Source organism: Maniola jurtina, chromosome 22 (assembly GCF_905333055.1).
Source record: "Maniola jurtina chromosome 22, ilManJurt1.1, whole genome shotgun sequence".
NCBI lineage: Eukaryota > Metazoa > Arthropoda > Insecta > Lepidoptera > Nymphalidae > Maniola > Maniola jurtina.
Window position 1 is genome coordinate 10801912 of NC_060050.1, and position 15992 is coordinate 10817903.

The following is a 15992-nucleotide window of genomic DNA, read 5'->3' on the forward strand; positions in this document are numbered from 1 at the left end:
ATTGCCACTTCAGCTTCGGATTTGATCACGTAGAGAAATTACAAGCATAGCTCTCTTCATCGCCCGCTGAGTGATCTAAGGTTTCAAAGACTTGAGGATCTGCCTGGCTGTCCAGCGCAGAAATGCAGCCAGTATTTTTGGCAACATTCCGCCTGGGCATGATTCGTACAGTCCGAATAAGATAAGGCTAGCTTTAAGTTTTATTGTAATATTTTCAATTTTTTTTTAAAAGGCTAAATATGTTTGTTTATTCCAGGGCGACTCGGGCGGTCCGCTGATGCTGCTGGCGGCGGGGCGCTGGACGCAAATCGGCGTGGTGTCGTTCGGCAACAAGTGCGGCGAGCCCGGCTACCCGGGCGTGTACACGCGCGTCACGCACTACCTCAGCTGGCTGCAACAACACCTCTCTTAGGCCTTGGATGTACTAGGGGACAACCCTCCACCTCCCATTGCCCCACCAACCTCACGGTTATATGGACCGAATCGCGTGTGGGCGCCCTTTATCTTTTCCCGGACCGTCTTCTTGACTCCCTATAAATTATATTAGCTCTCCTCCTTGTCCCTTATGCTCACTCTCCACCTTTGGGGGCCAGACGTCACTAGCACAGCTGAGGTCCCCACTGCTGCTCCTCTTTGGTTTCAGCCTGGCACCTTTACGTTCCGAGCGGCTTCGTCTCTTGGTGCTAATGGTTACGGCAAAGTGCCCCACAACATGATGCGCTACACAGAGACAATTCTTCATCGAAGAGTCTACGTGACGCAGTTGGCGCTAGCCATGATTCTAGCCCGTGTAGTGCCTGGGTTCAATTAATATCCTGGCGCCCTCTAGTAAGCGCGTGACCAAAATGAAATACTTACAGTACTTTATTCCCCGGTACTGAATTTTAAATTCAATATCCCCTAGTGTATTCAAGACTAAGTATTTAGACTTATAGTGTTTACACAGGTAGCCCGTCATTACGAACCAGATATTTTACACGTAAAAAATTTGATGGGTGACTAGAATCTTTTTCTCCAGATTTTCAACCTACTTGATATAAGTCTGCATTGGTGATTACTTACCAATTTTTGTTTCATGATAATCATGAATCTATTCTTAGTATTTAAAAACATCAAACTACCTAGAGTAGGTACCATACATGTATGTATTATAAAATCAGATGACCAGCTAGGTATAATTTGATGACGTTTTTCGCAATAATTAGGTACCTTGGATAGAGAGAAAAACAATACCTTAAGCACAGTTCACCCTCCAAGTAAGCTTTCTTCCTATACCTAATCTATCCACCGAAAGAATAGAGGGCTCTCTCTATTACGAAATCCCTTTTTTTTTTTTCTTCTCGTCTGACGAAATCCCTTACAAATGACAGAAACTAAAATCTCAGTGGGCGTTAACCATTTTGAGTCACCAACCAATCATAAGCATGTTTTCAAAAAACGTTAATTGATGATTAATTCGAAAATATTTTAAAAAATATTCGAAATTCAATTCGAAATCATAGGGGGTTTCATTTTTGGTTGTTGTTGAATCAAAGTGGTTAACGCCCATTGAGATTTTCGTCTCTGTCATTTGTATGGGATTAGGTACGTTACAGAGAGAGCTGGTATACTAACTTCTTTCTTTTCTTCTTCTTTCTTGGATAGAGATAAAAACCATTTCCTCAAACTGTCAGTATTTTACCAGTTACCATAGAAGATTTTTTCAACATTATCATTATTAGAATAACACTTATGCCATATTTTTGCACCTATTTATTAAAATAGGACTGAGAGGATAAATAAAATTGTACTTATTGGTATTTTTGTGTTTCCTTTACTTTTGAACTATGTACTTAGGTAACAAGTAATTTTAATTTTTGTGATGAGTTTAAAACCACGTCTTACCTTTAGTTTATTTTTAATAAATTAATAAAAAAGTCAATTATTGTAAAAATATCCGTGTTTCATTTTTGTACAATTAATAAATTAACAATACAATATTATGTGGGTAACTTTAGTAACTAGTTACTACTTTTTAATTTAGTTAGCCGCTGAGTCAGTAGGCATCAGAAATAGCTCATAGCAAATTCCGTAAATAAAATTATAGCACCTACCAAACCCATCCATCAGCCTGTGTTAGCTGATGGGCATAGGTATTTTAGAGTTCGCGCGACCCGCGCGATTAGACACGTCCTCCAACTTTCTTATCTACCAAGTACCAACTTTCCACCTCCTTTAAACTATTGTCCGAGTTTAAAGGAGGCGGCAGAGGTGGGTGGGCGATAGATTTAGTTTTATTACAAGTAATCTCTGATCAAGTCTACTGAATATTATTATTTGTGTTATAATTAGAGATAGGAAGGAACGTTAAATGGTCAGACGACATTACAAAGCTGGCGGGAAACACTTGGAGGATGCACACCGAGAGGAATGGCGTGCACGTGAGGCCTACGTCCAACAGTGGATTGATAGGGGCTAAGAAAGAAGAAGAAGAAGAAGAATTAGAGATAGAGATTTTCTTGATTCTTATTTAGTGTCAAGTAGTTATGGCATAACTTAGACCATTAGACCGACAATTTTAAAAATAACGTCATTTTCTATACGTTTCATTTCTAAACGTTTCCGTCAAGTCAGTGCCAAAGTGATAATCAACTGTCATATTATGTCAGTGTCACTATAAGCCAGTGTTTCCATTTTTAAATATTTCACCCTATTTTAAGGTTAAAAACTAAAATTAGGCTTTAGGCATGGTTTAGGGCGTTTTTATGTTGACAGCGAGTAATTTTGGGTAAAATCAAATTTCAGATGATAGGACTATTTTTTATATCCACCCAATATAATTTTTGTACCTTTTAGAAACGGTGGAATAATAGTGTATTATTTTATAAGTATAAAAGTAATTAGTTGGATATATATTACTAATATTACGAGACTAAAATTGAATGATAGCCAAACACCTTCTAAGTTACATGAATTTGATAATGGACCTGAAATATACGCGAGCGTCCAAATCGGGTTATTTCAGGGTAATTTAGGGTGAATTCCTACAGAAACTAGGGTAAAACCAAAATAGTAAGTGGAAACACTGCTGTTAGCTGTCACAAATGTCAAAATCAAAAAAATGTCATTGTCATTTTCTTGGCAAGAAGAATGACGTGATGTGGTTTAAGAAAATTTTACTATTTTAATACAATAAAAACAACAGAAACATCTCATTTCTCAATTCTCTATTTAATAATAATAAAAACGTAATAGCAATACAGTTATGAAAGCAATATAGTGTTAAAGTGTTCCTTGAAACATATGTGGTGGAAATTTCTTAGAACAAGATTAGTCATTGATATTTTGTTGTTTTATACAAAGTTATGATGAAATACTCAACTTCGCCCACTCCCTCGACGTCTTCGTATCCTCGGAGTACGTCTCCTCTTCCTGCTCCAGCGAACTACCAGCCGACGACGGCCAGTGCTGCGGTCAAACGATACAAATACCTAAGGCGATTGTTCAAGTTCAATCAAATGGACTTCGAATTTGCAGCCTGGCAAATGGTCTACTTATTTGTAGCCCCACAGAAAGTCTTCAGGAATTTTAACTATAGGAAACGTGAGTATTGATTTATAGCTCCAAGTGAAGCCACTAAAGTTCAACAGTAAAATCTTATGTCTCTTAACTTAGTATAGATTTAGTTTTATTACAAGTAATCTCTGATCAAGTCTACTGAATAATATTATTTGTGTTATAATTAGAGATAGGAAGGAACGTTAGATGGTCAGACGACATTACCAAGTTGGCGGGAAAAACTTGGAGGAGGCACACCGAGAGGACTGGCGTGCACGGTGCACGTGAGGAGGCCTATGTCCAACAATAGATTGACAGGGGCTAAGAAAGAAGAAGAAGAATTAGACATAGAGAGTTTCTTGATTCTTATTTAGTGTCAAGTAGTTATGGCATAACTTAGAGTTTAGACTATTAGACCGACAATTTTAAAAATAACGTCTTTTTCTATTCGTTTAATTTCTAAACGTTACCGTCAAGTCAGTGCCAAAGTGATAATCAACTGTCATATTATGTCAGTGTCACTATGGTGTCACTATAAGCCAGTGTTTCCACTTTTAAATATTTCACCCTATTTAAAGGTGAAAAACTAAAATTAGGCGTTAGGCATGGTTTATGTTAACAGCGAGTAATTTTGGGTAAATCAAATTTCAGATGATAGGGCTATTTTTTATATCCACCCAATATAATTTTTGTACCTTTTAGAAACGGTGGAATAATAGCGTATTATTTTATAAGTATAAAAGTAATTAGTTGGATATACATTACTAATATTACGAGACTAAAATTGAATGATAGCTAAACACTTTCTAAGTTACATGAATTTGACAATGGACCTGAAATATACGCGAGCGTCCAAATCGAGTTATTTCAGGGTAATTTAGGGTGAATTCCTACAGAAACTAAGGTAAAACCAAAATAGTAAGTGGAAACACTGCTGTTAGCTGTCACAAATGTCAAAATCAAAAAAATGTCATTGTCATTTTCTTGGCAAGAAGAATGACGTGATGTGGTTTAAGAAAATTTTACTATTTTAATACAATAAAAACAACAGAAACATCTCATTTCTCAATTCTCTATTTAATAATAATAAAAACGTAATAGCAATACAGTTATGAAAGCAATATAGTGTTAAAGTGTTCCTTGAAACATATGTGGTGGAAATTTCTTAGAACAAGATTAGTCATTGATATTTTGTTGTTTTATACAAAGTTATGATGAAATACTCAACTTCGCCCACTCCCTCGACGTCTTCGTATCCTCGGAGTACGTCTCCTCTTCCTGCTCCAGCGAACTACCAGCCGACGACGGCCAGTGCTGCGGTCAAACGATACAAATACCTAAGGCGATTGTTCAAGTTCAATCAAATGGACTTCGAATTTGCAGCCTGGCAAATGGTCTACTTATTTGTAGCCCCACAGAAAGTCTTCAGGAATTTTAACTATAGGAAACGTGAGTATTGATTTATAGCTCCAAGTGAAGCCACTAAAGTTCAACAGTAAAATCTTATGTCTCTTAACTTAGTTTAAATACATATGTAAACAAATCGAAATCGTTGGTGATTCTCCGTTGAAATGTGAAAGCTACGCGTTATGCGTTATGTCCGACGAAACAGTCTTTAGTTAGTTTTGAAATTATATGCAATCTGGTTACCTTATTTGTTTTTTCCTTTGATACAAGTTAGCCCTTGATTACAATCTTGCTTGGTTGTAAGTGACAATGCAGTCTAAGATTTATGTTGCATTAAAAGCTGATTCTACAATTTTTTCATTTTTATCAGCGTTTCAATGTTAGTTCATGGCAAGAGTAGGTATTGTAAGTGTTAAACAACTATAATTTATTGTTATGTTGAGGTTCTTCAATCAATCAATCAAAAACGTCCAAACTGCTATGCAAATCACTTTATTTATTCATTTACTATAAACTAAGAAAATCTAATAGAAAAAAGTCCAGATCTACATACTAATAGTAAATCTGAAATAGATTTTTTATCTTAATTTTCAGATACAAAATCACAATTTGCAAGAGATGACCCTGCATTCTTAGTACTATTAAGCGTTTGGCTATTTTGTAAGTACATTTTTAACCAACTTCAAAACAAAAAAAGGAGGTTCTCAATTTGTCAGAATCTTTGTTTTTTATTTTTTTTATTTTACATTATTATACTATTACTAGTTGCCTGTGCCTTGTCCTCATGTCTAACTAAAACTGGTATGAAATGGAGCCATTTGATTATCTTGGAAAGTCTAAAAACAACTACAATTGTAAGGCAGTGTGAAAATCAGTTCATCCATTTTGCAGATTAGTTCTGACAGACAATGACTAGACTAGAAACAGTAATCCATATGTAATTTTAAATGTGACACTATCTGTATTCTCCACTTCACACATCTTTGGACTTCTAATATTATGGAGAACTCTCAGGCATGCTGGTTTCCTCGCAATGTTTACCATGACAGTTAAAGCAAGTTTTATTTATTTATTACTGCCCTTGACTGCAATCTCACCTGGTGGTAAGTGATGATGCAGTCTAAGATGGAAGCGGGCTAACCTGGCAGGGGTATGGCAGTTTTTACTAAACCCACACATACCCCTTTGGTTTGTTTTGTGATATTTAATTGCATAGTTTACAAGAGACCTATGTCTAGCAGTGAACGTCTATCAGTTGATGATGTTTGTATGTATGTATGTTTGTTTCAGTGTCATCAATGTTCTTCGCACTGTGCATAGGTCTGTCAAGCGGACAGATTGCACTGTTTGTGCTGTTTGTTGTGTTTGTGGACTTCATTGGAGCTGGGATCCTGGTCTCTACAATTTTCTGGTAAGCGCTTGTCATATTCTATCTTAGATTGGAAGGCAATCCGCCATGTATATAGATACATTATCATTTTTAGGGTTCCAAAAAAGGAAAAAAGAACCATTATGACCAATTCATTGTCTGTCTGTCTATCTAGACACCCTTCCCGGAAGCCTTCATATATGAATCTGATCCGCATTTGACCAGTTTTTGGCTTGGCTTGCATTAAAAAGCATTGAATTTCTATCAAGGAATAATCTGTAGCAGCCCTGAGTTGGAAAATAGAGTTAGTATAATAAAGATACCACATAATTTTGTGCGATTGTATGGAACCCTTTGTGTGCAAGTACTCATACTTGACTGATTTTTGCATCTATCGGCACTTCGGGTACTATAAACGTTAGCATGCTGGTGTTAAAGTTTGCCATCCGAATTCGCCCAACACCTAAAGTATTTTTCACTACAATAATCCTTGTGCAACTTGCAGGTACGTGAGCAATAAGTACTTGTCAGTGGACGGAGCAGGCGGTGATGTAGAATGGGGCTATGCATTTGACGTCCACATTAACGCGTTCTTCCCGCCTTTGTCCTTGCTACATTGCTTCCAGATACTGTTATTTCACAGTAAGTGTTCTTTTTTACCCGACTACGGCAAAGCCGAAAGGAAGGGTTATGATTTTAGCAGTCTAAGTATGTATGTATGTAAATATGTATGTATATTTTTATTTAAAGAAGTCATAATCATCATCATCATCATCTTTAACCAATAGATATGTGGAAGTCTTATCAGCTGGACACAGGGCTCATGTAGGGGCTTCCACACGCCACGGTCTTGCGCTGCCTGTAAATCTGGTCTGGTGGGAGACTGGCAGTGGCTAGTTACCACCCTAGCTGGCAAAGCTGTGCTTCCAAGCAATTTAGCATATTGCAGTGTAGAAACAAAAATGTATGGGTAAACCTACATTTATACCAAGTAAATGATTGTATTGTAATGAATCACCGCCATACCCCTTACAGGTGAGATTGCAGACAAGATGTTAGTTGTATAGGAATTTAAAAAAAACCACAGCATTTTGGGAAATAAACTCTTGACTCCAGAATTGGAAACCGACGTCTTTATCATTAGACCCCTATCACCCCTAGTACAGTAATACTAATTAATGAATGTTTTTCGCAATTTTCAGATCTCCTCAGCCACAGCGGCTTCCTGGCGTGTTTCGTGTCCAACACGTTCTGGCTCGCCTCCATTGTGTATTACTTGTACATCACATTCCTAGGATACAGTAGTAAGTACTCTAACTATGTAATATTAATTGTATACCATACTATTATTTATTTTACTATTATATATTACCATTTTATTATTTATTATAAATGCGAAAATATGTCTGTTAAATACGGTTGGCCTCGCACAACACGCCACACACACCTAAGGCATGTGTATAACCGTGCCACGCGTACCTGTATGATCATTAAGGTGCTAAACGACTTACGGCCTTTGACTGTACCTACCTTTTTACGGTTCGTCCGTTATAGTTATAGCAATTTTCATATGGGTGTTGAAGCGCCTACAGCTTATTCTCGGCAAATGCACTTTGTTGCGAATATTTTAATAATGTTGACAAAGACCATAAATAATTGTTTATCCTAATGTATTTTTGTATTGTATATATTTTGAATTTAAATTAATTAACTACATAACTAATATATATTTCATGTATTAAATTCAAATCTTACTTATCTAAAATCATAAATTTGTTATCTGTTTGCAATGTCAGTTCATACAACATATTTTATTTAACAACCCTCAATTTTGTATATTTCTAGATTGTCATTTTACGTTTTTATAATCTTTTTTTGTTCTCTTCTCTTTGTTAAAAACCCAAACGGTCTGCGCGCCAATAAATTCATTTTTTAGAAGAAATATCTTTAATTTTATCATCCACGCATCAACAATTGGCGACCGTAATGTAACAATACGAACCTGTAAACTACAAACAAAAGGAGACGACCAACAATAATCAAGAAATACGCAATTGCAACTTGGCGGTTACTCGACGATCCAGCAACGCATTACAATCGTCTGGTCAGAGCAGCTCAAGCCGGGAAGGTGATCGTATTTCTGGAATTGGAGGACATCTGCGCTGAAGTCAGCACCGATCAGCATTCGCATCCGTGCCGGCCTATTCAGATAAGTGCCCTACTTTTCCTACACATAACCTCTTTTGTCTCATCAATATCTCATTCCTAGATACTCATTCCTATAAAATATCGTTCAAATCCTTTCTTACTTAAAGGCTACTGTTAAAATACACTGCGATTAGAGTGAAATAATACCTTAATTAGTGAAATAAAACAGTTTTAAATCAAAGTACCTACGTCATCATAGTAACTATTGCATCATATTTTATTGTCGTTATTTTTTTTCGCGCCGGAGGCTCTTTATAGATATTTAGTGTTCTAAACAATTAGATATTATAAAATTAAACTCGCTATACATATTTATCATTACCTAACTAGTAAAAATATTCAATAATTTGTTTGTTAGTTCATCATTGCAGTTTTAACATTTATATTTTATACCTAACGTAACTAGCCAGATTAGTACCTATCAAAACTCCTTTGCTTATTGTACTGAAATAAGTACTCAAGGTCAGTGTGCCGACGATTTCAGCTTGGCTGGGTACCTATACCTACTCACGACGCGACGTGGCGTGGCGTCCGCGAGCTACACAGCGCGTTCCACGGAGCTGAGCTGTGCTTGCCGGTTCACAGGTGACACCAAAGGGACTATACAAGGAGCGTGAGAATTTTATTATTTTAGTTATTAGTTTTGGAATCATTCGAGTAACAAATATTATACAAAATGACTAACGTTAACGACAACAAAGGCGATTTAAAGAGCCTATTAACAAAAAGAACGTCAATTAAGGGCCGTATTACAAAATTTAAAAACTATGTCGATAATATTTCTAAAAAAGAAGTTTTAACGGCAATTCAAATATCCGAATTAACAATTAAATTAGAGAAATTTCGTTTACTTTCGGTTCAATACGAGCAGTTGCAAGATTCAATCGATGTTTTAAATTCGGAAAATATAGCTTTTGAAATCAACGAACGAGATGCCATTGAGCAGGACTGTGCGACATGTATGGCTATAGCTCAAACTATTATTAACGAATCAAATAGTCATAAAGACAGTCACGATCAAAGCAACTCGTCCTTGTCTCAGTGCCATCGCGAACACTATGAAGCTGAGTTTAAGTTACCGCAATTGCAAATTAATAAATTCGATGGTGCCTATTTTCGGTGGCTTGAATTCCGCGACACATTTTTATCGCTTATACACAACAACGAGCGCATCAAGCCTATTCATAAATTTCATTATTTGGTATCGTACTTAGAAGGTGACGCTGCTCGTGTCATCGCGAATCTTGAGGTTTCTGCTTCTAACTATAATGACGCGTGGCGCTTATTGTGCGATAGGTACGATAACAAGCGACAACTTATTAATCATCATTTAAATGCTCTTTTTAAAATCGAAACTATGACACGCGAGACTGATCGTTCATTACGCTTTGTGGTGGACACAGTTACTAAGAACTTACGTGCATTGTCTAGTTTGGGTCAAGCTACTGAACATTGGGACTTAATGATAATTCATATGATTTGCTCAAAATTAGATCCACGTACACTTACTAAGTGGGAAGAGATGCGTAATTCTTTGGATGATATACCCACACTTACACAATTTAATAAATTTTTAACCGATCGCGCAGACATTTTAGAGACACTTAATCGCAATAGATTGGAGAGGTCTAAGACATCATCCACCTCTTCACGCCCTGCTACAGGTCAGAATTCTATCACTAGCAATCAAACAAAATCTTTTACTTCACTAACTCCAAATAACAATATTAAAGGTTGCGTTATATGCAAAGGTGACCACAGAATATATGATTGCGCTAAGTTCAAGGCCAAGAGTATAGAAGAAAGAAAAGCTGACGTACAGCGACTAAAGCTATGCACAAATTGCCTCAGGTTAGGCCACAATCAGCGAAACTGCAGGCTTGGTCCTTGTCGTAAGTGCAAGAAGTTTCATAATAGTTTTTTGTGTGATCAAACAGCACCGTCTAATTCCAATAGCAATGATTCTAAAAACACTACTGAAACAATAGTCAATTTTTCTAGACAACCAGTAAATCAAGTCATATTGTCTACAGCCATAGTCGAAGTTACCAATCCTAAAATAAACAAATCATTAAAGGTCCGCGCTTTACTAGATTGCGGAAGTCAATCATCTTTTTTAACCAATCGTTTGAAAGACATTCTAGGTCTCGAGTCACAGCCTATTAATAAAATTAACGTTGTAGGTATTGGCAACAACTCTTCAAATTTCATCACTGAGAGTTGCATTGCACATATTAGTTCAATACACCAAGATTATAACGTTGCTTTGACTTGCTATTTACTCAAAGAGTTGACAGGTTCAATTCCTGCTGCTCCTATGAATTTACAAGGTTTTAAAATTCCAAATAATTTGAAACTTGCAGATACTAATTTTGACATTCCTTCGTCCATCGATGTCCTCATTGGTGCAGACCTCTTCTGGGATGTCCTAGGTAATGATACACTTACCTTAGGTCCAAGTTTTCCAAAATTAAGAAACACAAAATTTGGCTGGATAATTGCCGGTCCAATTTATACAAATGTCAATATGTCCAACAAAATTCAATGCAATAAGTCAATACTAAAACAAAATGAAGAAACAGAAAGTGTACATGAACTACTACCAAAATTCTGGAACATTGAAGAGATTCCAAACAAAACATGCCTTACTAATACAGAAAAGGCCTGTGAACAACATTTTTTATCCAATACCACTCGATTGTCAAGTGGAAGGTTTTGTGTTCAACTTCCACTCATTGATACACCAGATTGTTTAGGTGATTCTTATTCCATGGCTAAGCAGCGATTTCTAAATTTAGAAAAGCGCTTTAGGAGAAATCCGCACATCAAACAACAATACGCCGAATTTATTCGCGAATATGCTGCACTTGTTCATTTAGAAGTTCTTCCTATAACTAAACCACCTGAACTATCCTATTTTTTGTGTCATCATGCTGTATTCAAAGAGACAAGCGAGTCGACGAGAATTAGAGTCGTCTATGACGGATCTGCCCCTACCCTTTCAGGCTACGCGCTCAATGACATTCTGATGGTGGGGCCAAATATCCAGGATTCACTCTTTGCTATTCTAATTCGAGCCAGACAATATAAATTTTTACTAACAGCTGACATCGAAAAAATGTATCGGCAAATTGCATTACATGATGATAATCAAAATCTCCAATTAATTTTATGGCGAGAGCATGAAACGGAACCAATTAAAATATTGCGTCTAAAAACCGTAACGTACGGTCTAGCGAGTTCAAGCTTCTTAAGCACACGTTGTCTTTGGCAATTAGGACACGAGTGTACCGACAAATCAATCGAAACAATAATTAAAAATGATTTCTATGTCGATGATCTCATTACCGGAGCTAACACCGAGGACGAACTGATACACATTCAAAATTCGGTATCCAATACTCTTAAGTCTGGATGCTTCAACCTTCGGAAATATCGATCTAATTCCAAATCAATTTTGAATGCCATAAATCCAGAAGAAAAATTAAGTATTAGCTCCTCCACTTCCACTTTAGGACTTGGGTGGACTCCGGAGAATGACAAACTTCAAATATCATTCCAGATCCCTGAAAAATCATCAAAGGTAACCAAACGTTTAATCTTGTCCTTTACATTCAAAATTTTTGATCCATTGGGTTTGATAAGTCCATGTGTCATTTTACCTAAAATGCTATTGCAGTCTCTGTGGCTTCAAAAAATTGATTGGGATGATCCCGTACCCAGAGACATACAAAATGCTTGGGATGAATTTTCCAATACATTGCCAAGTCTTGCGAATTTCGAAGTTCCTCGAAACGTACTTTGTGACAATCCTACAACAATAGAACTTCATTCATTCAGCGATGCTTCACAAAGTGCGTACGGGGCTTGCATTTACATACGATCCATCAACAATGAAGGTATCAGCGTAAAATTATTATGCTCTAAATCTAAAGTATCTCCAATGAAACCAACTACAATACCTCGTTTAGAGCTCTGTGGAGCTCTCCTGGCGGCTAAATTATCCAAAACCGTCGTTGAATCTCTTCGATGCTCGGTTTCGCGTCAGGTGCACTGGTGTGACTCCACAGTGGTTCTTGGATGGCTTAATACTAACTGTCGAAAATTGAAAACATTCGTGGCGAATAGGGTCGTGGAGATATCCGAAACAACAGATATATCTTCATGGCGCTACGTGCCCACTGCACTTAATCCTGCAGACTATATTTCTAGGGGCGTTACTCCTATGGATATAGTATCTAGGCAGATGTGGTGGCATGGTCCCGAGTTCTTGCAAAAACCAGAATCAGAATGGCCTGTTCTTCCATCACAACGCATTGAGGAGAACCTACCAGAAACTAAAAGCCTTTCAGCTGCGGTAGTAGGCATTCCAGATTCTATTATAGAATTTGAACGTTACTCAAAATTATCAAAATTACAAAGAACTTTTGCATACATAAAACGGTTTATTCATAATCTACGACACAAAACAAACAAACTCACAGGCAGTTTATCCTTAGAAGAATTAAATGATGCATTTTCAAATCTTTGTGCCATAGCTCAAAAACAATCTTTTCCAAAGGAATTTAAATTATTAGCAAGTGGAAAGCCAATTAGCAATAATTCTAATATTATATCATTGACACCTTTCTTTGATAAAGATGCTAAATTAATACGAGTTGGTGGCAGAATTGACAATTCTAACTATGATTTCAACAAAAAACATCCTATTTTGCTACACTCAAGTCACCATCTTACTAAATTAATTTTCGAACAATACCACCTTCGTCATATGCATGCTGGACCACAGCTATTGCTTGCATCAATCCGTGAATCATTATGGCCAGTTAATGGCAGACGCCTTGCTAGAAACACATTTCACAACTGCGTCACATGCAAGCGCCATCAAGGGAAGGCTATCTATCCCATAATGGGTAACTTACCCATCCAAAGAATTACACCTGACTTTCCATTCAAAACTGTGGGAATAGACTTTGCTGGTCCATTCTATATCTCTAATAAGAAGGGTCGTGGGTCCAGAGTCATCAAAGCATATTTGTGTTTATTCGTATGCCTAAGATTCAAATGTTTACATTTAGAAGCTGTCAGTGACCTAACCAAAGAAGGTTTTTTACAAGCGCTACGCCGATTTTCGTCTAGACGTGGAAAACCTGCGGAAATTTTTTGCGATAACGCGGGAAATTTTGTCGCGGCAGCCAAGGAAATAGGTAACTTTTTAAAGACCAATAAACAAACTATCATTGACTCTGCAACTGAAGAACAAATTAAATTCATATTCTCACCCACGTATAGTCCCCACTTTGGTGGCATTTTTGAGGCTGGCGTCAAATCCGCTAAATACCACATCCGTCGCGTCATGGGTAACACCCATCTAAATTTCGAAGAATTAGGAACTTTATTCACTCAAGTTGAAGCTATTTTAAATAGTAGACCTTTATGCCCCCTCACATCCAACCCTACCGACTACCTCTCCTTAACTCCGGGGCACTTTCTGATAGGGCGTCCACTTACTTCGTTGCCATCACCTCCGCTACAAGATTACAATCCAAATCGACTTCGACGCTATGAAAGACTCGAACAAATTCGCCAGCACTTTTGGCAGCGATGGCAAAAAGAATACATCTCAGAACTTCAGCAGCGATCAAAATGGAGAACAAATTCTGCAAAACTAAAAGAAGGAGATCTAGTACTTCTAATAGAGGACAACTTACCTCCACTATGCTGGAAGCTTGGAAGAGTTTCCCGATTATTTCCTGGATCAGATGGAGTATCACGCGTCGCTGAAGTAACTACATCCAAAGGCACCTTCAGAAGACCATACGTAAAACTTTGTCCACTACTTACCTGTGATGATCCAGAAAGTTGAAAGCTGCACTTTCCACGGAGGGGAGGATGTTGAAGCGCCTACAGCTTATTCTCGGCAAATGCACTTTGTTGCGAATATTTTAATAATGTTGACAAAGACCATAAATAATTGTTTATCCTAATGTATTTTTGTATTGTATATATTTTGAATTTAAATTAATTAACTACATAACTAATATATATTTCATGTATTAAATTCAAATCTTACTTATCTAAAATCATAAATTTGTTATCTGTTTGCAATGTCAGTTCATACAACATATTTTATTTAACAACCCTCAATTTTGTATATTTCTAGATTGTCATTTTACGTTTTTATAATCTTTTTTTGTTCTCTTCTCTTTGTTAAAAAACCAAACGGTCTGCGCGCCAATAAATTCATTTTTAGAAGAAATATCTTTAATTTATCATCCACGCATCAACAATGGGTGGTACAGAATTTTACTTTATGTCAAGGATTTTTAGGGCCATTGATGGTTAAATTCTATCAATATTAGTGAGATATAAAATCTCATACTAATCACACAGATCTTATGGTAAGGATCTTTAGATTATAAACAGGCATGATCATGAAGCTCTAACCTATCATAAATAAAAACCCAGCCTCCCTGGCGCATTGGTAAGCGCTGTGGTCTTATTAGTGGGAGATCCCGGGTTCGATTCCCCGCAGGGCATTAATTATCTGGTCTGGTCTGGTGGAAGGCTTTGGCCGTGGCTAGTTACCATCCCACTAGCAAAGCCGCACCGCCAAGCCATTTAGAGTTTCGGTACGATGCCGTGTAGAAACCAAAGGAATGTGGATTTAATGAAAACTGCCATACCCTTTCCAGATTAGCCTGCTTCTTAGATTGCATCATCACTTACCACCAGCTGAGATTGAAATCAAAGGCTAACTTGAATCTGAATAAATTAAATACACATCGAAATCCAGTTCCAAAATATTAGACATATATCTACGTTTCGGGGATTTTTGTGCCACGCGGACAAGTCTCTCGTCTACGCCCTAAATGTAATCGTCTTTGTTCCAGATTTGCCGATGATCAAAAACGCAAGAGCGTTCCTGCTACCGCTGCCTGCTTTGTTCGTCCTGTACGTAGGCACGCTGTTGGCCAACTGGAACTTAAGTCATATGCTCATGGACTTCTACCACTACAGAGTTCTATAGCAAAGTCGAAGAAATTAATGTTTTATATGTACCTATTATAATTTAATTACATATTAAGTTGTATAAATTATGTTGATTAATAATTAATTTTAATGTATTTAATAAACTTTAAGTCGAAATATTTGTCTTTTTTTACTTACTATCCTCTCTAGCTTGTCGGGTAGAATTTTGAATTTTTTTTTAGCTTCTGCCTCTACTAAGAAATGTCAGAAATCCCACTAAAATATTATTTTTGTATTTTGTATTTTTAAAATACATCTATAGTACGCGACAGATCGAGATGGCAATCAGGGTGGGGACGCCCCGATTGTCATCTCGACCTATCACATACTATATTCTATAACATAGGTTTACGATATCATGACGATATCTAATACCGTAAATCTTTACTATAGAGAACCTACTTTCGGAATGACGTTCGTACCGAGAACCAGCAAGAAA

General features: G+C 37.0%; 3 protein-coding genes and 1 long non-coding RNA gene across 5 annotated transcripts in view; 3 read left to right on the forward strand and 1 right to left on the reverse strand.

Moving 5' to 3' along the window:
- Positions 1-1326, forward strand: part of LOC123877019 (proclotting enzyme) — a 17459-nt gene extending 16133 nt beyond the window's left edge. Inside the window, exon 7 of the mRNA XM_045923506.1 lies at positions 257-1326. Within this exon, the coding sequence (XP_045779462.1) occupies positions 257-412 (156 nt within the window). The 3' untranslated portion in view covers positions 413-1326. The remainder of the gene's footprint in view (positions 1-256) is intronic.
- LOC123877057 overlaps positions 1-11280 on the reverse strand; it is a 24371-nt gene extending 13091 nt beyond the window's left edge. The window contains exons 1-2 of the long non-coding RNA XR_006798485.1: positions 8920-11280; positions 2369-2372 (exon numbers count right to left, since the gene is read on the reverse strand). This is a non-coding gene — a long non-coding RNA (uncharacterized LOC123877057). The remainder of the gene's footprint in view (positions 1-2368; positions 2373-8919) is intronic.
- On the forward strand, positions 3112-15672 carry LOC123877037 (protein unc-50 homolog). 2 transcript variants are annotated; one of them, XM_045923547.1, is made up of 6 exons: positions 3112-3582; positions 5539-5604; positions 6235-6355; positions 6819-6955; positions 7516-7617; positions 15415-15672. In XM_045923547.1, exons 1-6 carry the CDS (start codon positions 3345-3347, stop codon positions 15549-15551), a joined length of 801 nt encoding a protein of 266 aa, XP_045779503.1. In that variant the 5' UTR covers positions 3112-3344; the 3' UTR covers positions 15552-15672. The 2 variants fall into 2 exon arrangements, with proteins under 2 accessions (XP_045779503.1, XP_045779502.1); XM_045923546.1 differs by lacking the exon at positions 3112-3582 and adding an exon at positions 4512-4986.
- On the forward strand, positions 11530-14805 carry LOC123877013. The gene has a single exon (XM_045923493.1). It carries the CDS (start codon positions 11550-11552, stop codon positions 14385-14387), a length of 2838 nt encoding a protein of 945 aa, XP_045779449.1. The 5' UTR covers positions 11530-11549; the 3' UTR covers positions 14388-14805.
- Positions 15673-15992: the final 320 nt, after the last annotated feature.